We start from the raw sequence: 22,843 nt of genomic DNA, 5'->3' as shown, positions 1-22,843 counted from the left end.
TTAAGCATTAAGTAGTTTTTAGTTTTTAGTTTTTAGTTTTTAGTTTTTAGTTTTTAGTTTTTAGTTCAACTTGTAATTTTGCAATTAACATTTAATTTATTTTCCAACTATTTCCCAGGAAACATACTGGCGCATTCCGGTATCGATGAAGCCGGACGAGCTGCAGTTGCGGATTAAGCTGTTGAACGGCGAATATCACGGGCAGGAGGAGGAAAAGGAGAAGGAGAGGTACCCAGAATCCCAAGAGTCCCAAAACGCGGCCTTGGCCCCGTTACCGTCCGATAGCGATGAGGAGCTGTACGAGGAAGTTTTCAGCGCCTGGCGGAACAAAACCAAGGTGCTCTACAGCAAGAGCGATGACGAGAGTGAAATCCGCGAACCATTGAAGCAAAAGAAGAAAAGGCAGCAGAAACCCCAAAAGGAGCGCAAAAAGTCCGCCACCGCTTCAAAGGGCGGAAACAAAAAGTTCGACCTGAACGAGCTGGCAATGCAAAGTGACGATGACGGTGACGAGAAGGAAAATCTGGAAGATTTACCCCGCCATCGTTCGCTGGTGGTCTCCGACGACGACGATGATGATGATGCTGCTGGTTCTGCTGGTTCTGCTGCCACGGATCAAAAGAACAAAAGGGCAAAATCGAAGCTGCTCATCGCGTCGTCGGACTCGGAAGCGGAATCGGACAGCGAACAGGTTCGGTTGGTTGTCTCGGACGATGACGATGACGATGGGATTCCCGCGAATAGTAATAATGGCACGGTGACCACCGCAAGTCTCAAACGGGCCCGTTCCGAAGCTTTGGCTAGCTCCGAAGATGACGATGAGAATGACGGTGCTGGCGATAAGAGTGCTCAGAAGAAAGTCAAACCAAATCGTCGTGCTGTGATTAGTGACGACGAGGAGGAATAAATTGTAAAAAGTTTAAATGCAGTTTCGATTGGTATTGCTAGTGATTAATTATCTTTTTCAATTTTCATGAGTGATTACGGTTATAGTTTTTAGTTTGATCATCAATCAAAATTGTAAAAACTCTCAATGAAAGCAAATAAATGGCAGATTCAATCGACAATCGTTGATTTATTTCTGCAAGGAAAATTGAGAAATCACTACTTTTTGAATAATCGTCTCTTAAAACTAAGGATCAGCATCTGGTTGATAACGAAACGACACAAAGAGTTTCTTTCTATAGTAATCACGTTGACAAACGACTTGTCTTTTTTTATTTTATTTTGATGTAATATACATTAAAAAATAATTTCCAGACATTGCTGAAATCATTGTTAGTATTTCCTCTAAGGAGTGCCTAACACTAATAAACTTTAAATTATAATTAAACATATTAACTAAAAATCCCTAGCCTTTGAGCTTTCCTAAATCAATTAAATATCATTCGCTTTTGTTTAATCGCTACGTTTGTGTTTGTATTTATAAATATTTACAAATAAAAGAATAGAAAACTATTTTTAGAAAAGTTGCAAAATTTGTTGGATGAAGTAATATTCAAACATGAAATAAACATAAAAATAAACTATACTAAAATCATATAAAAAGCATCTTTTCCCACTTGTCTGTCCTTTTGCACTGATCTACTCAACGTTAACACACATTCCGATAAGCCGTATCGTACCATCTATAAAGTTTTATGTACTTTTTCCATTAATACTGGTGGCCAACACGTTCAGTAATTTCCACAGCCAATGGACTATCCTCCTCCGTCCCGTTTCTTTTTGCGATGCCATTTCACCCACCCCATTTGTGTGTGAGTGTTCGAGGGATAGAGAGAGAGAGAGCGAGTGAGAGTGAGAATCACACGTAAAGCTTGCGGCTAAAATAATCGTCCCTTTCATAATTACTATTTGCTTCCTCCTTATCGCCTTTTATCATACTCATGGCAAATTAAAACCGTTTTCCCGCCGGCCAGCCAACAACCGGGCTACCTGGAGCTGGTGTCATCATAACCTAACGACAACCGGTGCGGGGATCTGCCGGATCTCGGAAGCAGCTTTCCGACTGGGAGGGAGGGATGCTTTTGAAAACAGCGATGGGGTACTTAAGGGTAGCGTGTTGAAGATATTTTTCATCAGAAAACATGAAATTTCGAAAATTCCAAGGTCAAAAGAAGGGGCCATCCATAGACCACTTGGACACTTTTTTGGACATTTTAGCACCATTTTTTAGACGGGTTTTGTTGGTAAATGTTTAAAATGTGTTCTTTTGACATCAAAAAACAATTTCGTAAAAATAGTTGTTCAAAATACAGTCCAGACTCGATTATCCGAAGGCCTTGGCAGAATTTCACTTCGGATAATCTAAACTTCGGATAATCGAATCACGAAAAAAATATGACCGCTGGTATGACCCCTAAACTAATTTTATTTAGAACTTTGAAATCCAAGATGGCGGCCAAAATGGCGGTGATGAAATCTTGAACAAATGCATTTTTGCCTTCCTCACTTACTGAGGAAAGGCTATAGAGCTTTCTAAGCCCGATCTCACACACACTAGCGCACCATTTGTTTTGCTGGCTGGTACAAATTTTAACCTCACTTTTTTTCGTGTACGTACACGCAATACATGCGCACGTAGATAACTCTATACACTCACTCGAAAAATAATCTTCTTTATTCGACGTCGTAGATCCACCTTCACGTATACCTATCGACTCAGAATCAAATTCTGAACAAATGTCTGTGCGTGTGTATGTCTGTAACTCCGTACACCGAAAAATATGCACACGATTATCTCCGGACTGGTTGAACCGATTTGGACCGTTTTAGTCTCATTCGATCCGTCTTGGGACCCCAAAACCCTCTTTAAAATTATATAGTTTTGTTAAGTACTTTAAAAGTTATGCTGAAAAACGATTTAAACTAAACATCGGAAGATTGTAAAAAGGGTGGTTTTTGTAACAAAACAAAGAAACCCCGTCATGCTATATATTGTTAGAAAGGTATTTGACCTTTCCAACGCGTTCAAAAGATTGAGGATCTGACAACCCCATCAAAAGTTATGAGCACTTAAGTGTTATTTATACACATTTTTGAGGCTGGAAAAAGTGTCTACGTGGTTTATGGATGGTCCCTTAGCGAGCATTCGAAATAGCGGACATCCGAGGTTGCAAAATTCGAAATAACGAATGGAACTTTACTTTACTTTATTTTAACAATGGATAATGTTTCCGTACGGACATTTTTTTACAGTGTATCGCAATGTCATTTGATTTTTTGAGTAAAGAGGAACTTATTACAATGGTTTTTACAAATGGTTTGACACTAATTGTTGTCAAACGAACGGGGTCACTTTTTAGTTTGACACCCTCTTTACAAAGAGCTTTTTTCTGTTTGAGTATTAAGCCACTTAATCCTGATTACGAGAACTATTGTAGCGTTTAATTACAAAGAGCTTACACTTACTTCCAAACGTTTGGTTTGATAGTAAATGTTAGTCCTGTTAAAAAGTGACAGTTTGTCACTTTTTAGTTTGACTATGTCAAACCAACGGGGTACAAACTAAAAAAGTGTCAAACGACGAAGTGACCAACCACCCGGGTTTGAGTATATTAGGAAAAAATCCATAAAGTAATACAAACATTGAAAAGAGTAACTTTAGTAAAAACACCTCATTTTGAACCCAATTAAACCTGAAAGCTTTGGTGTGGGAGCTCAAAGGGTAACCAACGAAGCAGGGTAAATCCTTTTCCCATTTGTGAACCCTCGGAGCTATTTTGCCCGGTCATCACAGGCAAAAGGTGTGCCCCCAATGCATGGCTACGCAGGATCAATCAGAAGAGCTTTTCTAAGCGTTTGCTGATGCTCGGTCGCCTTCTTCCGCTGCAAAAGGAGTGTTACTGTTCCTCCCGGAAGGCAGGCAGGCCGGCCGGCCAAAGATGATTATCCTTTGCCCAGACAGACACACTCACTCTCTTTTACTCATATCTGATTTGATCGTGTGTCCCAGCAGCCTTTTCCTTTGGTCTCGACTATCTAGGATGCTGCTCTTCCTTTCAAAACTCCTCCCGAATGCGATTAGTTGAATGTGTGTGTGTGATGGCGAGAGTCCTTTTTGCTTTCTCGTTATTTTGTTCGCAGTGTAGAGTAAAGTTCTACCGATAGCGAAGGGTCACCATAGAAATGGTTGTTTCTCGTTACGATCCTTGTATGAATAATAAATAAATTAACGCCATCGTCATTTGCCTTCACCTTTAAGCTCGTTTACTGTTATGGGAAATCGATGAGCTTTAGAATGAGTTTGTTCAATAATTGGAACTGGTTTCAGACGTTTTCCTCCTTCAACACAATTTTAATCATCTGCTGTTATTTTTCAAAAAATAAAAATAAAATGTTAGAAGACTTTTGGGGGATGATGTAAATGTAAAAGATTCTGTAAATTCAAACGCACAAACGCATTTTAAATTTTGGACCAATTTTTTTGGCATCAAGTTTTTAAACAATTAAATTAATAGTCTTGTTTTATAATTAAAAAGGGTTTAAGTTTAAAGATGCTTGATGAATGTTTTCCAGACATGATAACATAGATACTTTAACAAGATACATTTCATCGCCCTCAGTGTCCACATGAGACCAAACACATATTGCAAACCACTTCCCGTCGCATGACTGCAACAGAACAACAGTTTGTATGAGATTGAGCACTTGACAGTAGGTATTTTGTTATTTCTTTGTCAATCTTTGCCCACATTGCAGCATCCTTGTGGGCAGAATTGCTGAGAAGTGGGTTTTTCCGGAACTGTTGACCGATGGTGGTGGTAGTTCTTACTAGACAGAGTCACATTTCTTTTATGAACAAATCGTCGCTTGTGCTATCTTGTCGCATAAGTTTTTTTTACGTTTCGAGAAAAACGCGTTTCGTTGTGCATGAAATGTTAACAATAACAAACATGTTCTGTTTAGCTGTCCATTAGGGGAAAGTGGGGCAAGTGTAACAAGCTAAGGAAATGCTCGTTATAACCCATTAAAAACGTTAAAAAAATCTGTCGGATTTTTTAATAATCATCTTATTCCAGGTCTCGACTAAGAATTTGATAGAACAAGTTTTCAAAAAATCCAGTTTTTTTTGTACTTTCCAAATAGTATAAGAAAACCAAGGTTTTGAAAAAAACTTCATTAAATCTTATGCCCCGTGGCCTTTACGTCGTTTTGGCGGTTATGTGGTAGTAAAATTAACTAATTGCATTGTTAGCAACAATTTCTCATGCTGGAAATAATCAAAATTGTAGAAATTACGGCCGTACGAGCGATTGTTCCTCTTGCCCCATATGGTCGTCTTGCCCCACCTTCCCCTATGTTTACTGTCCCGAGATTTGGTTAGGACTTCCAAAAATATGGTTTTCGTTATATATTCCAGTATTGAAACCGAGTTTTATGGTTTTAAATAGAAACCTAAACTCAATATACACTCAAACCCCGTAGGTTTGACTAAAAAGTGTCAAACGAAAAAGTGACCAACTACCGGGGGTTGAGTGTAGTGATCCATTTTGACGAATACCTTTTTTTAATTTTTAGTTCAGTAACGTCATGATTCGAAATCCGGACACTTAGTAGTATATCATTTTTGTTATAGCTGGCAAAAAATCATGCAATAAGTTGGAAATGTAGAAATATCATCAGTATGTATTATAAACAGTCAGTTTCAAGAAAATGCATGCAAAATATGTCTTTTCTAACAATTTTTCATCAGAATTTTAAAATTAAAATGACTTGTTGTGCTTCGAATCCCGGACACTGATAAAAGCTGATTCGAAATCCGGACACTTTTGCTTCGAATTTTGGACACTCGATTTTACTTATGAATCGCACAAATTTGGACTGAAATTTTAGTGAATGGCATTCTTTAGGTCTCAAATAAGCTGTTAACATCAAAACAATCGATAGTTTATATAAAAATTGGCTAGAATTTAATGAAATCAAAAACATAAATTTCTGCTTTGCCTTCCCGGTGCTTCGAACGCCTATGAAATATTTCAAGTGAAATGTTTCGCATTTTTGGTAAACTTATAATTTAATTGTATTTATTTGTTTTGGCATTAACTACAGCGTTCGAACAAACTTTAAATGAAAGTTGATGTTGGAATTCATCAAATAACATAGTTTTGACATTCATAATGCGAACTTATATCCAAATAATTGATAAAACAAAATGAAGTGTCCGGGTTTCGAAGCGTCCGGGAATTCGAATCATGACGTTAATCAGAACACGAAATTGATTCATGAATCAAAGGTTCGTCTGATGAATATCTGACCCCAGTTTCGTATATCAAATCATTCGTTTGTCCATTCAGGAACTACATCACTGACCTCCGTTTAGCAGAAAAATCTGCTCCGGAAACCCCTTCTCTGAACCTCTCTCAAGGGCTATCGCTTTCATCTTTTTTTGTATTTACGAAGGAAAATCCACTCTGCGCTGTGATGAGCACACGTCCAGCACGGTCTAGAAGGTTGAGTGAGTTTCCAGACTAGCATTAAAAAGTGGACACAGACAATTTTCGGTGGGAAAAGATGCTTCCCCGGTAATCTCCTTAACCCTTTTCTTTTGCTTTCATCGCAAATCTCTTCTGCTGGTCTGACGGAGGAAGTCGTTCTGGTCTCTAGTGCAGGAAATTGAACAGCAAATCCCACCGGTAGGACAGCAACGGTGACTTGAAGATGTTGCTGGGCCTGAAGATGGCGGTGGAGGTCGGAGATGACACCGGCAGGTGATGGTACGTTGTTTGCTGATGCTGTGTCGTCTGATAATGATGCTGCTGCTGCTGCTGCTGATGTTTGTGTTGATCAAATACAAGGTTGTACAAGATATGATTGTCGTAGGGTTGCTGGTGCTGCACCGGAGTGACCGGGGCTGTCGTGTAGACGGCCACCGGAGCGGACGAGGCCGAGGTGTAGTGTTGATTCTCATGACTATTTGATGAGGCTTGATAAGAATAATAATTCTGAGGAATCACATTGTCGTGATGATGGGCGGAGGAAGGATCTGCTGGGGCGGAACACAACCCCGGATAGGTGTGAGATTTGTGCAGGCCGTGATGTTCACACGCCGGCCGTCCGGTGATGTACGGCTGTTGACCTTGGACGTTGCCACTGGAAAGGGAACAGAAAGCGAAAAGGTCAATTTATTCCGGACATCCGAGTCATGTCAGACAGAGTACACTTACGCCGGACCGTAGTTGCAGACGTACAATTTGCTGTACTTATTGCCCAAGTAGTAGTACGAATAGCCACACCCAATTAGGAATGTGTCGGCCCACACGAGCTGAAAAGGAAAAAAAAATGAGATTTAGTCCCACAAAAAAAAAATCAACCTCTTCCGCCTGATGAAACACAGGAGTGCAGAAATCACTCTTCAAACATTTCAAAATCAAACCGTCTGACTCACTTCATTAATTAGAAAGCATTCCTCGTGAAAGAGAGGTTGGTTAGGTGAACTCAATCTTTCACCTTTTTTGCGTCTGGGAAGTTTGTCCACGTGTGTTTGATATTTGCACGTTCAATGGCGGCAAACGTGATTAAAAATGGAAGAACATGCAAAGATTGACTGAAGTGAAGAGTCCTTCAACTTTGCTGCGGGGCAATTGATAACGGTTTGCACTGGGCGAGCTACTTCTTCAAAAGGAATGTGGGAACCGGGGAACCGGTGATGTTGTTTGCTTCTGGTTTCTTTTATGTTTTGTGCCAGTGATATAGTGTCAGAAGGATAAGTGCATGATCACATTTGAATAAAGTTTTTTTTTTAACTTTATCGGTTTTAGCTTCGTGGAACCCTACAGACATCTCGGATTAGAAATATCAGCCCCTTTGTCTTGACCACTATTGGAAATACCTGTAACTACTTATTTAGTTTTGTTTGCGTTTTTTTTTTTTATCAACAAGATTCATAAGGCAAACAATTAACAATACTAACCTGCATGTAATGTCCGGTGGCTAGCGAAAATTTCGCTCCGTACGAGTACTTCTTCACCTCGTCGAACCACTTCCGTATCCGCCCGGCAAAGTCACTGTCTCGTTCGTCTTCCAGGGTTGCACTGCTCCAGATCAGCGCCAGGTTTTGCCCCATCGTGAATCGGGCTGTCCGAAAGTGTAGCAACGGATAGAGTATGTTATTTGAGGAACAGCGATTTGATTATTTATTTGAAACTTTTAATGGAGACGCTTGGCTTCTTTTCGTGAAATTCTCCATGAAAACGATCATTTAGTTTTTATAATTTGACAAAAATATGACGTAATATGTATTGTTCAAGAATTCAATAAACAATAATCTTTAAATTTAATTTTCTTCTATGGTAGGTAAGCATACCCATTATTAAATTTTCCTCACCTAATCGCTTTTTGGGATCATGTTTGAATATACACTGGTCGGCCCACTCTTGTGCCTTCCTGGCCAGCTCATTGTCCCAGCTCTGGAAAAAATAAAGAACAAAATACCGTCAGATAAGGGAAAGCTGTATATCATCAAAAGCAGAAGCAGAAGCAGCCTGGCCGTTCAAAAGGGTTCTCTATCGTCTTGGGTCGTTCACGTGGTGTTAGTTGAAGCAAAAAATAAATTTATAAAAGAAGGACAAAAAAAGAACCTTGGCCAGACTACTCGAAAATTAAAAGTCGTTGACTCACCATCTCGAGCATGTTCTCGGCGCCCGGTTGTCCAGGTATGAGCCCCTGTGCCACGGCCTGGCGTAATTTGTTGTGCTCCTCCAGTATTTCATACTTATCGGACGGTTCCAGTCCGGATTCTGGCACGTAGGTTGTTGTGTGAGGGTGAGTTTCCCAGGGTGGTGGTAAGATGGAAAGAAAGATGAAAAATGTAATTGCCATAATTAAAATCAACTTTTAAGCTATTTCAGCAAAGGTGTAAGTTTAAACGATGGCGAGTTACGGAGAGGAAAAAGTGTAACTATCGAGACGAGCTTGAGAGTTTGGACATCGTTTTTAATTGTGCCTAATATTGGATTTAATTAGTCTTTTTGTAAGGTGGTAACTTCATAGAAAATAAGCGATGACTTAAAAATACTCTGTATTCAACTCAATTCAACGCATAACTGCAGCAAAATTAATCAGGATCCACCCTATTTCAAGGCATTGAAAAAAATCTTTTCCTTGAATCAACGTAGCTCAAAAATCCTACGATTTCACGATGCATTCATTGATGACAGAATGGTGATAATTTTCATATAGTAAACCGAACAATTAGAAAATCAATAAAAATAAACCAGGAAATGGCGAGCACAGAAAAGCAAAAATATTACCTTTCTATGAAGAAAAGGCACTGCTGGCACTTATTGCACTAAATTGTACTTTTCAAAAATGTTAAAATTTTCAATGCAAATTTAAGGGCAATCAACTGGGATCAATTTAAAATGCATTCCCCTGCGTTTAAAAGCATTTTAACATGTTTGAGAGGAATCAAAAATCTTTTAAAATTTTGATGAATTTTTGATGTACAAAACCGCAAAAAGCTTTTTTGCGGCAAAAAAAATCCGGTAAAATCTTACATTTTTTGAAAAATGATGATTGCATATCATCTGTACGGTTGCACACAGCAAGTAAAGAGAACGTCAATGAAAGTTACTACAGGAGAACATGGTTCGCTACATCCAACTATCAGTGTGGAATTTTGGAGGATATTTTTTTTGCTACAATCATGTAAACGAAAGGAAATGGAACTTTTAAAATATTTAAATCTTTAATTTACGGAGTTTGAAGTCTGTTCGAAAATATAAAAGTATATGAAAATAAAATTGATGACATAATTAGCTTTTCTTTCACACAACCTCCGCCACAATCTTTAACAGACTTGTGTAAGAACGAAAGTTGATTCAGAATGTTTGGTTTGAATCAGATCAATTTTGTGCAGTTTAACTTAATGCATGTCCATTTTTTCGTTTATTCAAATGTCTTAAAATAAGTTGAAAATTATGGAAAAGAAAGAAACAATTCACTCTATCGAGCATGGCCACTGCAAGTTTAGCAACAACCAAGCAGTGATAACGCAGTTAAGTTTGCTGAATTAATTTATTGCCTTATTCACCCAGAGCGAATAAAGACAGAACGATGCTGGAAAGGTGTCATCCATAAAGTATGTCACGCTCTAGGGGGGGAGGGGGGGTCTCAGCAAGTGTGACATTGCGTGTTGTAAGTATAGGAAAAGCGTGACAAAGGGGGGGAGGGGGGGTAAATTTTGGCTGATTTTAGCGTGACGTACTTTATGGATGAAGCCAAAGATGAATTTACATTTTTAATGATAATTTCTAGAATCAACTTAACGCCCTCCTGCAGACATGGAATCATCAGAAAAAAGAAGAAAAAAAATCTTTCCAAGAAGACTACCAAGCGTTGATAAAACCAACTTTTCCTTCTTTTCCCAAAGGACCACAGGACATCTGCGTTGGTTGAGCTTATTTTTTCCGTTCACTTTTTCTTTTTTTATTGTCGTAAAATTACACAGTCTGCGGAAGCTTTTTTTGCACCGACCGGCGGCCAACAGTTGCCAGCAAGTGCCCCTGGATCTGGCCGGTCGCCGGTCTGCTCGTTCCAATGGTGAAATGTGGCGTGAAAATATTGCTAATTAGGAGCTTTAACTACGATTGCGAGGTAATTGTCCATGCTCTAGTTGAAGTGTGCGGCGGTAGTGATGGGACCTGGCTTGAAATTAAGGTAGGAAATTAAGTTGCTTTGAATTTTTGTCACAAAAAGCAATTAGATTTGTAGATGAGATCTGTGGAACTAAATCCACTTGAATGTAAACAATTTGACAATTTTCTGTGCATTTCTGTGCATTTCCAGGATTTTTAAATAGGTTTGTTTAGCATGTCAAACTGATTCGTCTTTCACAACGAAAATAAAATGCAGCATTGCAGTTGATTTACTACCCAATGGTTTATTTTCTTTAAAAAAAAGGTTATTCTTCTTAAGTTTGGATAAAAATGCTTAGAAATCAAGTTGAGCAACCCTGCGCACCCCTTTTTTGCAATCCTCATAGATAAACGTGGGTGCGCATGGTTACTTAAGAGGCAGTATTTGTAAATATTGCTCGGTTTGTTCTAGAGGTCGTATCGAGGTGCTCCGATTTGGATGAAACTTTCAGCGTTTGTTAGTCTATACATGAGATGAACTCATGCCAAATATGAGCCCTCTACGACAAAGGGAAGTGGTGTAAAACGGGCTTTGAAGTTTGAGGTCGAAAAAACATAGAAAATCTTAAAATTGCTCGCATTTCCTTTAAACTTCATTAATTTCAACTCTCTTAGATGCATTCGAAAGGTAATTTGAAGCCCTTTAAAATGTGCCATAGACATCCAGGATTGGTTTGATTTTTTCTCATAACTTTTGCAAATTACTGTCAAAAATGGATTTTTTTTAAAACCTTAATATCTTTTTGCAACAGTCTCCAACACCCATACTCCCACAGGTCAAAAGATAGGTAATTTCATGCACTATAAGCCTATGGTATTAACTTTTTGGCCAATCGCAGTTTGTCTCATAGTTTTTTTAAATTTTTCTAGAACAAACATTTTACAACGTTAGTTTTTGCCCTGTAGGCCAAGAAGACGGCACTTTTTGGTCTTAATTTTGTCATATTTGGAAACCTCGGACAATTTCACGTAAGTTAGAAGTATTGGAGTTGAAATTTTGATTTAGAAAATAATTAAATAACACATTTTTGAAAAAAGAAATAGATCTTTTTTACCCTGTGTTCAATACGTCAAATCGTCGCCATCGTGCTAACTTGTCGTACGTGCATTTTGGGCCAAATTGAGTTAAGAACGCCATTTTGTGCAGCTCACAATGCCTCACCTTTTGACCTTCACAGATCCCCAAAATTCGATTTCAATCCTGAGATATTCAACAAAAACCGAAAAAACTCCGTGCATAGTGCGTCCATCCCGGGAATTCCCGGGACAAAAATCCCGGGATTTTTCCAGAACCGGGATTTCCCGAATCCCGGGATTTTTTATAATTTGTCCCGGGAATTCCCGAAAAAAAACAAATTTTGGTCTGGAAATTCTGATTTGGTTGTGGAAATATATGAACAGTTGAATACCTCAGAATCGATAATAATTTTAAAGAATTATGATTTGTATTCGGCATATATCAGCATTAATTTAGTTTATTAGGGCAAACTGTTTAAATTTTAGTTTTCCGATCTGCAAAATGCCTAGCGCTTCAAATATTTCATATTTGATTTTATATATTTTTAAAAGATTGATATACTTATATTTATGATTTAAAAGTTGAAAAAAAAATCAAATCAAATTATGTTTCATCAAGCATTGGTATGTGGGGCAAATCAGGACAAATGAAACGAATCAAGACAGCTATTTAGTATTTTCTTTGCATGATGTTTTGAATTACTTTGGTTAAAACAGGAACAGAACAAAACAATTTCACAGAACACCGATTTTTTAATTTATTGTTCTAAAATCTCCTTACCAATTCAGACTGTTTTTTTTTCCTAGTTGGCGGTAGTAACTTAAAAATAATTTGTAAAATATGTTTTTTGCAAATGTTTTTTGTGAAAGTTAAACATTTTAGCACTTGTATGAATAAGTAAAATTTTCAAATTATTTTTCAATTTTAACGGTGAATTTATTTAACACATTGCAAAAGATGTTGTAAGCAACTTGTTGTAAAACTTGATTTTTCCAGCACTTGTCGTATTTCTAGATAACTTTTTCAAAACAACAATTGCGCCAAGAGTTTCCTATGTACATAGGACCTTTTGAAAAAGTAATCGAGATTTATCCGATAAATGTACGACTCGTGCTGAAAAAATCTTCTTTATGCCACTTGTTGCATACATTTTTATTATGTAAAACATGAAATTCAAAACTTATCTTAAATTTTAAATTGGTTGGTGTCATTTAATTTGTTGTCGCCTCTTGATTTTTAAAGATATTTTCAAAGAAATTTTTCAAGCTTTTCTGATAATGTCAAATAAAAAAGAAATATATTTGTAAAAGTTTATTTAATTTGAATCACATTGTAGTTCATTTAAAATCCAAAGTACAACAAAGAACCAAAAAACTTATTTTAATTTTATATACTGCCGCTCTAATCGTGTCCGTCCCATATGTAAAAACAGCAAGCCGAGAAAAACGCAAGTCAATGTTGTCCCGCCCATAAGGTTACGTGTTAGAATTTTTCGAAAAAGTGAATTTCCTACGGTTTTCTAGAATAAACTACTATTTTTTATTGGTTTTTCTGATAGTTCAGATGATTTTGAATCCGACTGCATCATTAACTCAAAATTGACGAAATTACATATGGGACGGACTTGATTTGAGCGGCAGTATAGGCTTTTTAAAATCTGTCGTCCTTGTATAGATTGAAGTATAGATTATCAGCAATTTATATGATTGAGCTAATTCTATGATTTTATGCTTGAAAACATAACAAATATAATGAAAACTTAGATTTTATTACTGTTTAAAAAATTTCCCGGGATCCCGGGAATTCCCGGGATTCCAAAAATATTTTTCCCGTTTCCCGGGAAATTCAAAACCCGGGAAATTTGGACGCCCTATCCGTGCATTTTTGTCACTTTACATATGAAAGTAGTTTCAATCTTGTCGTGCTATCTTGTCACTCCATGAAAATTGATGTAAGTGCGACAAAAGGCCAAAGGGATTTCAGGCCAGGAAAGTCAGGATGCGTTTGTCGCACGTACTAGCTAGACTACCGTAAACATTTGTAATTATAACTCGGGACTCCAGCAACCAACTTCAACCAAACTTTGGGACAATGCACAGAATGGCCAGCCAAACAAAACGTGTTTGTTATTGTTTACATTGCGTGCTCTCGTTTTTGTATATTCAAGGTCAAACATTAAAATGCGTTTTTCTCGGAACGTCAAAATGGCGGGTGCGACAAGATAGCACGACGACGTCGAAATGCTGTATCAAGTAGGCGAATACCTGTTTTACCCCTAATCAAACAAATTGTTAAAAAATATTTTAATTCATTCTAAATGGCAATTTTTCCAATCAAATTTACAACTCCAATACTTCTAACTTACGTGAAATTGTCCGTGGATTCCGAATATGACAAAATTGAGACCAAAAAGGGCCGCTATGGCGGTCTACAGGGGAAAAACTAACGTTGTAAAATGTTTGTTCTAAAAAAATTGAAAAACTATGAGAAAAACTGCGACTGGCCAAAAAGTTAATACCATAGGCTTATAGTCCATGAAATTACCTATCTTTTGACCTATGGGAGTATGGGTGTTGGAGGCTGTTGCAAAAAGATATTAAGGTTTTAAAAAAATCCATTTTTGACAGTAATTTGCAAAAGCTATGAGAAAAAGTCAAACCAATCCTGGATGTCTATGGCACATTAATAACCTTTCGAATGAATCCAAAAGAGTTGGAATTGATGAAGTTTTACGCAAATGCGAGCAATTTTAGGATTTTTTATGTTTATTCGACCTCAAACTTCAAAGCCCGTTTTACCCCACTTCCCTTTGTCGTAGGAGCTCATATTTGGCATGAGTTCATCTCATGTATAGACAAACAAACGCTGAAAGTTTCATCCAAATCGGAGCACCTCGATACGACCTGTTACACATTGGTGAAAAACTCGCTCTTAAGGTAATTCCATAGTATTTATACCCGAAATTTACAATTTTATTTATTGCTAGGGTATTCACTAAAACTCAATTCTGTCGATTTACGCATGTTCAGGAAGTCTACATTTATCATACCTTGACGAAACTAGAACATTTACTGACATCAACTTCAAAAATTTCGAGTTGTCTTAATATCACACACGAAGAAATATTGTGAACAGAAATTCGGAACAACTAACTAAGTGTTCAGTTTTCATGGGTCGTTTTTTTAAACATGCCATTAATACTTTTTTCGGGAAGATACCAGCGATGAAATAACGTTTTCATGTAGAGAACCTAACATTTTGAGAGTATTAATAATTTTACGCTACTAGTTTTTCGCTTATGATCATGAAATCACAAACTAAGAAGTTATTCTAATATCCACTTTCCAAGGTCGCCAATATCGATCAATGTTTGAAAACTTGCTCACACGCACTCCCACCACCCCAGCCTTGCCCAAGGGTAATTATAATTTATTATACTCACTCAACAGGACTCCTCCATTAAGGCAAGTTTGCACACTTTCCCCGACCAAGCCGCAAACCAGGATGACCACCGCCATCCCCGCAACTCCCGGAAGGTCCCGGTCCAGTGTGCTCTTATCACTGCTGCTACGTCTGCTCCTGATACCGCTTACCGTTGCCATCTTTTGACCGGTTACTTTGCTCTGCTTTGGCCACTCTCCCCTAATTGATGACTTAAGAAACTTTTTTTCCGTCTTCTCCCTTCACTGCTGTTTTTTTTTTTTGATTATTTTTCCCACCGTGATGTGGTCCTTTCTTCCGGGAAATAAGAAAGAAAAGCTGCCTTTTTCTGACTTGTTTTTCTTCTTCTTTTTTTCTTATTGGTCTGGGTTATGATGGTGGGAATGTCGTCAGCCGCCACGGAGTCAATTAAACCCCAAAGTTATGAAAAATCTTGGTTGCGCGAGCTGAATGTAAATGAAAGAAAGAAAAAAAAACACAGGAAAATGGTTGAATAATGGAACTTAAGCAAAATTGGCTTGATTGGGATAAGATGAGTGCTGATTAGTGTGCCCAGAAAAAATGACCCCCTGCTCCACAAGCGGAAAACGGTTTTTTGGGCTATTTTAAGCATCTGTGCAAATTTTTAGCGAAATTGGATGAGTTTAACCATTGATACCCGAGCCTAAAGTAGGCGAAAAAAATGTTTTTCATACAAAAATGACTTTTTTAAATCGCTAATAACTTTTTAGGGTCAACTTCTACAGCTTTGGTATGTTCTACAAAGTTGTAGAGCATTAAATTTCCAATGGGAATCTCACGTTTGGGAATATTTTGATGGAAGTAGCGCACCGTGCAAAACAAACTGTAAGAAAATTGGTTTTTCCATACATTTTTTCGATTTTTCCCATACAAACTTCACCTCCGAGTATCAATGGGTAAATTTTGACCGATTTCGCTCATATTTGGCCCAGAGTCCTAAAATAGCTCAAGGAACAATATTCAACTTGTGGAGCGAGGTTTTGAAAAAAATTCTCATATTTTGGGCACCCTAGTGCTGATTCATTATTTATTTCGAAATTTGGTAGACGTTTGGGAACGGGGGCAGGGATGAAAACAATGAAAAAGTTTCGTGTTTTCGTGTTCAGAAAGGTACAGTACCAGGGACACAGTTGGGGGAAAAACTTGTTCAGATTTACTCTAGAACTTGAGAAAGGTTTCAGTTTGTGAGATATCGCCAGTTGAAAACCTTGAAATTTGTTTATTTTACATCATGTCTTCATGTGATAGGAGTCCAAATGCTTGAACGGGGAGAGCACCCAAACATATTTTTACTCCAAGGAACCTTCCACTCCAGGGTTCAAACTGACGACCTTTGGATTGCGAGTCCAACCGCCGCCAGCGATTCCACCGGAGCAGACTTGGTTTGGTGTGTTGTTTGTACTTATAGCGTGGAGACGACTCCTACACTTGGAATGGAATGAGCAGATGGGAAGTAGGATTAAAGCAGCTTTAATTAAAAGTTTTTCCTGAAAATTGTTTGATAGAAATATGAGAATCAATATGTCCGAGATTCGTGATTCGTTAGATAAAATCTAAAAAAATCATGTCCTCCTGTCATGAACCCTAGGAATCTAGCGCAACTCATTCATTGTTTTTATCGATGGAATAAGGAAATTGACAACAAATAATCGACGAAAACCTTATTTGAATTTGTTAAAAATAAACATGATTGTCATTTCAACTACATTTATTTTCTCAAGATGCCATACAACCCTGTAATTAATGATACATTCAAGTGATTTTATTAAAGGCAAACAAAAAAAAAAACAAATATCGAGAAATCAAATGCAGGGGCACGTCATCGCCGCGTCACGACAAAGCACAGCTCATCCCGTTGCACCAGATTGAAGGGACAGATTGAATGCCAAGAAAAAAAAAAGTGTGATAAGTAGCACGACGTCGGCGTCGGGGTGAGGCGCCGATGTCAAAAAGATTGCAAACAGTCTATTAGGAAGGGCGCGAGAGCGAACTGAACGGAAGTTGAAGATGCCGTTCAAAATTAACTGTCAACAACAGATAACGGACAGACACTTTGGTATAGGGAAGGGCGACAAAAAGCTGAAAAATGTGCTTTTGGCATTATTTTTTTTTCTTTTTGTTTCACACACAGCCTCCTATGCCATCAGTTTTACCCCAAGTCATCTGCCTAATTTTTTCAGCAGCTGGTATTTGACAGTGATCGAAGGTGGCGTCGTTTAGCCGGGAAGAGTGCCCGTGTGAGGGACGAGCTTAAGATGAGATTGATTTTGATAGGTCGAGGGACGTTGCTGCAGTTTTTTTTTTGCTATTTTTCTGAGGTCATCAATCGATTCCAGGAAGGAATGTAAAATATTTTTCCTGCTCAAATTTCGAGAAACTTAAATTGAAAAGCCAATCAAAAAAGTTTATTAAATTTCTGCAAATATGAAACCAACATAACATAAATAATTGAATAATGTCACCTGAAACGCAAAAACCAGCGGGAGATTCTGCTCCATTTCATTTATTTCTACCCTGTCATACATATCGCGACAGCTCGTCACATTATGTCACATTATTATCTTCGCCAACGACAATGAAATGACTTTTTTTTCCTGCACCCACGGCATTGTCATGCACTCGTTTTCCCGTTGGTTGGCGGGAAGAACATGACGCTACACAACATCCAGCAAACTGAGATTTCCACCCCGGCATATCGCGCGTCAGCAAAATGCTGTGAAAATTGATTGTAGCAGGCCATGATGGCTACGGTGCGAAATGATTTATGCTGCGTTTGCTCATTGCTTCTTCGTCTGATAAGAGAATTTTTGCTGTTGCCGTGTTTCCATTGTCCTGATCATAAAACACGGTGAAAAATGTATACTTATTTCCATTTTTGTAAAAATATGCAGTTTTACAAGTTATTTTTTTAGTGTCCACAATTTTCATCATTCGGATAATGTGATCGCTCTCCTTTTATACTGAAGTCACATTAATCTTTCATCAGATCATTGCACGGTTTATCACTGTACCATCAAGGAATGTGAGTTATTATTTCTTTAACACGCTCACTTATTATAACTTTTGATGACGAATTAAAAGCGTTCGCACCAAATAACGTGAAAATATGTTTTAAGTATTATTCAAAATAGTCAAAATAGTTTGCAATCACTTCAATTTAATTAGTCCTGGGAGTACTTACAAGGATCACATTGAAAGTATCCAGGTTAAATGTAACATATATATTAAATGTCTGTATCCACTAATAAACAGGAATTCTAAACTTTGTCTCAAGAATAAACTGTTAATTTATAAACAAATTTTCAGACCTGCCATGCTTTATGCTGTGCCGATCTGGACAAGTTGTTGCTAAATCAGGAAGAAAAAACTTCAGAGGATTCAGAACAAAATTCTGAAACTTCCTCCCTGGTTCAGCACCAGTGAACTTCATCAATTAGCCGAAGTTGACACTTTGGATGTTATGTCCAATAAGATAATTGATGCATTTCGACAAAAATCATTGCAGTCTTCAGCTGCATTGATCCGCTCTTTATATAGTTTATAAGTTAGTTTTAAGGTATCCCTTTTCCCTTTTGTACATGTAGGACCTCCTACATTTGAAATCACTGAATAGCGAAAGCTACAATATTTCATGAATAAATGAAAGTTGCTAGTATTTAAAATTGAGGTGAAAAGTCATCGATTGTGATTGGACACTCAATATAATTTTAACTGAATGAATGTACATGGAAGAGAAAATCTGAATAAACATAAATTTAAAAAAAAAGTCCTGGGAGTATTGAAAATGTCGTGCAACATGTGCATGTTGCAAGTGATGTTGCATGACAAACATATGAATGTTTCGTTCAATATGGAACAAAAATAATGCATAATTATTAACTATTGAATCCACCATTTCGGACCAAGCAAAACATTGGCTGCTCCGGGTTTTTTTTGAAGTGCTGACTGAGGTTCCCGCTAGTATTTTTTGACTGCTGACTGAGGTTCCCGATTACATGATATTTTGGTTTATTGAAGTTAATACTTCTCTCCAGTCAAAAGTGGAGTTTTTAATTTTTTTAAAAGTTTGTTAGTTACGTTTAAAAATAGCGTGAAAAGTGGATTTTTTAAATATTAAAATAAAGAACAAGAAACAAGATTTTTTTGTTGCGAATTAAGTAATTTGGGAGAAGCATGAAATTCGGAAGAACGTGACACGAACGAGCGAACACTTTGTTCGTGGTTCCCAATTTTATGAACGCATGTTCACGATTTTGGGAACTCTTTTTTCTCCGTGTAGCAAGCAAGAACATTATCGACCAAAAATATTACCTTGTAGATTTACTATTATCTACAACATATCCATTTAACAAACTTTTTTATATTTTTCGATTTCTCGCGATTTCTCAGCTCAATATAATTACAAGTTGTTTTTACATGTTCAATCACTTGCAAAATGTTGAAACATTTTTTCTCTGCCACACAAAAAACATGTTTTTATTGCACTATAAAACAGTTCTTCGATTGTTCACCAGTACCAGTTAATAAGTCTCATCACCATAAAAAATCCACCATGCCATCCCCATATCTGTCTATCATTAAAAATTCAAAGATCGCACCACTGCACTTCAAAAGATCAAGCTGTTAATCTTTGATCTTTTTCTTCATGTTCGACAGATCTTAACCTTCACAAAAATACAAGCCAGCTGTTCACGGTGCTTATCAAGCCAAAGATCACAAATAAATCAGCACCTCCATCTTAGCAGGTTTTAATCCACAATCAACCGGCAATAAAATAAAAATCAATTTACCCGTTGCTCAGATTCGAACCAAGATCATCGATCACACTTTACTTCACTTTGGCACCGTAATATCTCTCTCCTTCGTCCTTGCTTTGGACACACGCACTCACAAAACACACCTTTCTCACTTGTCCGGCCAGAGTTGAATGGACACGATCCGATCCGATACGATCGCGAGCGACACGGCGACAAAACAGCGAAGTATCGCGCGAAGAGGACACGAAAATGAAAAGAAGTCCGGAGAACCTGCGCGATCGCGGCGATGTTAACAGGTAGACATACCGGCGTCTAATGAGAAAAAATATCGACCAACAATGGCTTATATAAAATATATATGAGCTGCTACCCTAGCTGCGGCCCAAGCCTGCTGCGATCGCCAACTTTGTCCGGTTGGACCGCGACGATCTTCGAAGGTGATCATCATCGGGCGCAGTTGGTCAGTTTTGAGCAGTTCTACAGGAACCTAAACAATTTTTTGAATTGATTCACGGATCTAGATTGATTATTGTACATATCAAATCTGTTTACAAAAAGTGCAAATAGGTCAGTAAAACAATGAATTACAATTTAGAACATCCACGGAACTATCCAAAAAGTTACAATGGCAAAGAATCCTTCATTCCAGACCTCTGCTCGCTCTCCAGAGAAATAAAAATTCAACCCTACCTGCTGTCGATGTCGCCGATACGGCTCTCAAAGAATCTCAGTAGGCAGCGCACCGATGAATGAAAAAATCGCGGCGATACGCAGTCGGCAGACGACAAAACGCGTCATTTACGCGCCGTTTACTTTTCATTCTGGACAAACGGTGGCGCCTCGCGCCAACGCTTCACGTCATGTGCCAAGTCAATCGATCAATTCGGGAGGCTCTTCGTAAATGAAATCAAAACAGATGGTTTGTTTGTTCCGGTGATTGCTAATGGTCACTTAAGCTTATTGGATTATCTTTGTGCGCAAATTTGTGATATTTATTTATTCACCGCAGTTGGGAGCGCGTTGATTATGAATGGATACTTATCGAGCAGTTCCGAAGAGATTGGTCATTTGTTTTCTTCTGGATTGGATAACGTGCCTTGAAATCTTAGTCGAAAATATAGTTCTAAACTTATGTGGTTATCCGCAAAGAAGATTAATTTTAAAATGTGTGGTTTGTTAACGGTCCCTTGGACAACCAAGAATTTTTATTTTTTTATGTTTTGTTTATGGTTAGACAACATAGATAATAAACATCTAGGAAATTAAAGTGATAATGAAAAAATCGAAGTTTTCCTTTCCTTTTTTTCCGTCTTAAAAGACGGAATGATCTGGTAAAATGAAGCCATCACTAAAACGTGAGCCCAACATTATCGACATTAAGATAACAAAAAAGTAGTTTAACCACTCACCACCGTGTCGTGGGTCTTTTATTTGGTCCACTGAACTGTGGCCCGTTTTGTCGTTCGTGAATGGATCTTGCTTCAAAGAATACATAAAGTAGCTGGCCGCAGAACTGTGCAGAGAGGGGGTCATCAGGACTGGTTTTCCAAGCGCGGAAGAAGCAGCCTCCGGATGCTCGGTGGATGTTTGGAGGTAATTCAAGGATTTAGCACATAGCAGTTCCATCTGTGGTGATAGTTATCGTGAGTTAAACAAACTTTTGGTTGACCCCTCATCAAGTTGGTGTTATTTCTATTAAAAGATATAAAAAGCACGATTTTGCAGGAGCGAATCATAATTTTAAGATTTTCAGAAACAAATAATATGGGATCATCAGATTTACAACTCTACTCTTTATAACCCCCACAGGGAGAACCACAAGTCGATTCAAAGTTCCCAAAAAAAAATCTGCCCCATAATAAATAACCATAAAACCACCAGACATTGTCGTCATCACGTGAATGAATTGTCTTCATTAAACATTTCGGTTTGCCTGTCCCGCTTTTTTCCTACCTCAATGTTCTTTTATGCCGGCATATTAATTTTTCAAAGCTTTATAGTTATTCGCGGTAAAAGGAGGAAATAATTTTGAATAAATCTGTGTGACCCAATCAACCCATTAAAACTTTTGCCTTTCTCTTCTGTTTTTGGAGATTCACAAACCGAGCACGAAACGAAACACGAACAGAGAGCCCAGATTCGATTCTTGATCTGCAATTCATTATAAATCAAGTCGCGGTCCCTTTATCTTATCGTTGCGCGAATAGTTTTATGCATACCCGAAATCAATTTCCATAATTGGTTCTGTCCGGGGTAGGATTAGGGTTAGTAGCAGAAAGGCACCATGCTGATTCGGAGAACCATCGCGGAGTGGATGCGAACTATTGGAAACACAGGTTTATTTAACCTCTGGGACCGGCGTTAACGCTAATGAGATTCAGGATTATGTGAATGTTTAAATTTTAAATTTTTAAATGTTTTGTTTGTTTATAATACGTTTCAATCACAAGAATATAACCTTATACCATATAATTGGCTCTATTGGATAAACTGTGATCATGTTGAAATTGATTCATATAGCATACATTGATTTTTATTAAAGTGCTTAGGATCTGCTGATTCACCTTGGTTTACAATATTGCTTTTCAATATATTTTTTAAACAATTCAGCCGTACAGTTTTTGTCGTGATAAATCATGGCGCTTTATATTAAGATTGAAAATATATAATGGCAATTCTCCGCCAACTCACACAGTAGTTGCCCCGACCCCTCTTCGATTTCCGTGGAACTTTGTCCTAATCCGAGCTACGTTTTTTGATATCTAGTGACGAGGGAAGAGGAGGAGGTGGGCTTACGTACGGGTTATGTTTTAATTTAGAACAAACATTTTCATTTTAAAATTTCGTGTTTTTTGTAGCTTTGCAGGGTAATTTTTTAGAGTGTAACAATGTTCTGTAGAGCAGACAATCAAAAAAAAAATAATATGTAACCATCACAAGTTATCTTGATTTTATGAAAAAAAAAGTTA

The 22,843-nt window shown here is 37.7% G+C and overlaps 2 protein-coding genes across 2 annotated transcripts in view; one reads left to right on the top strand and one right to left on the bottom strand.

The window, feature by feature from the left end:
• The window catches only part of LOC120424135 (protein timeless homolog), a 150,884-nt gene extending 148,781 nt beyond the window's left edge, over window positions 1-2,103 (top strand). The window contains exon 15 of the mRNA XM_039588178.2: window positions 119-2,103. Within this exon, the coding sequence (XP_039444112.1) occupies window positions 119-907 (789 nt within the window). The 3' untranslated portion in view covers window positions 908-2,103. The remainder of the gene's footprint in view (window positions 1-118) is intronic.
• Window positions 1,202-20,170, bottom strand: LOC120424160 (CRISP/Allergen/PR-1). The gene is made up of 7 exons (XM_039588209.2): window positions 19,908-20,170; window positions 15,098-15,542; window positions 8,620-8,738; window positions 8,327-8,408; window positions 7,913-8,076; window positions 7,167-7,264; window positions 1,202-7,092 (listed from the first exon to the last, which is right to left on the bottom strand). Exons 2-7 carry the CDS (start codon window positions 15,255-15,257, stop codon window positions 6,603-6,605), a joined length of 1,113 nt encoding a protein of 370 aa, XP_039444143.1. The 5' UTR covers window positions 15,258-15,542; window positions 19,908-20,170; the 3' UTR covers window positions 1,202-6,602.
• Window positions 20,171-22,843: the final 2,673 nt, after the last annotated feature.

This window comes from Culex pipiens, chromosome 1 (assembly GCF_016801865.2).
Source record: "Culex pipiens pallens isolate TS chromosome 1, TS_CPP_V2, whole genome shotgun sequence".
NCBI classification, from domain to species: Eukaryota; Metazoa; Arthropoda; class Insecta; order Diptera; family Culicidae; genus Culex; species Culex pipiens.
This window is presented reverse-complemented; position numbering and strand designations above follow the sequence as displayed.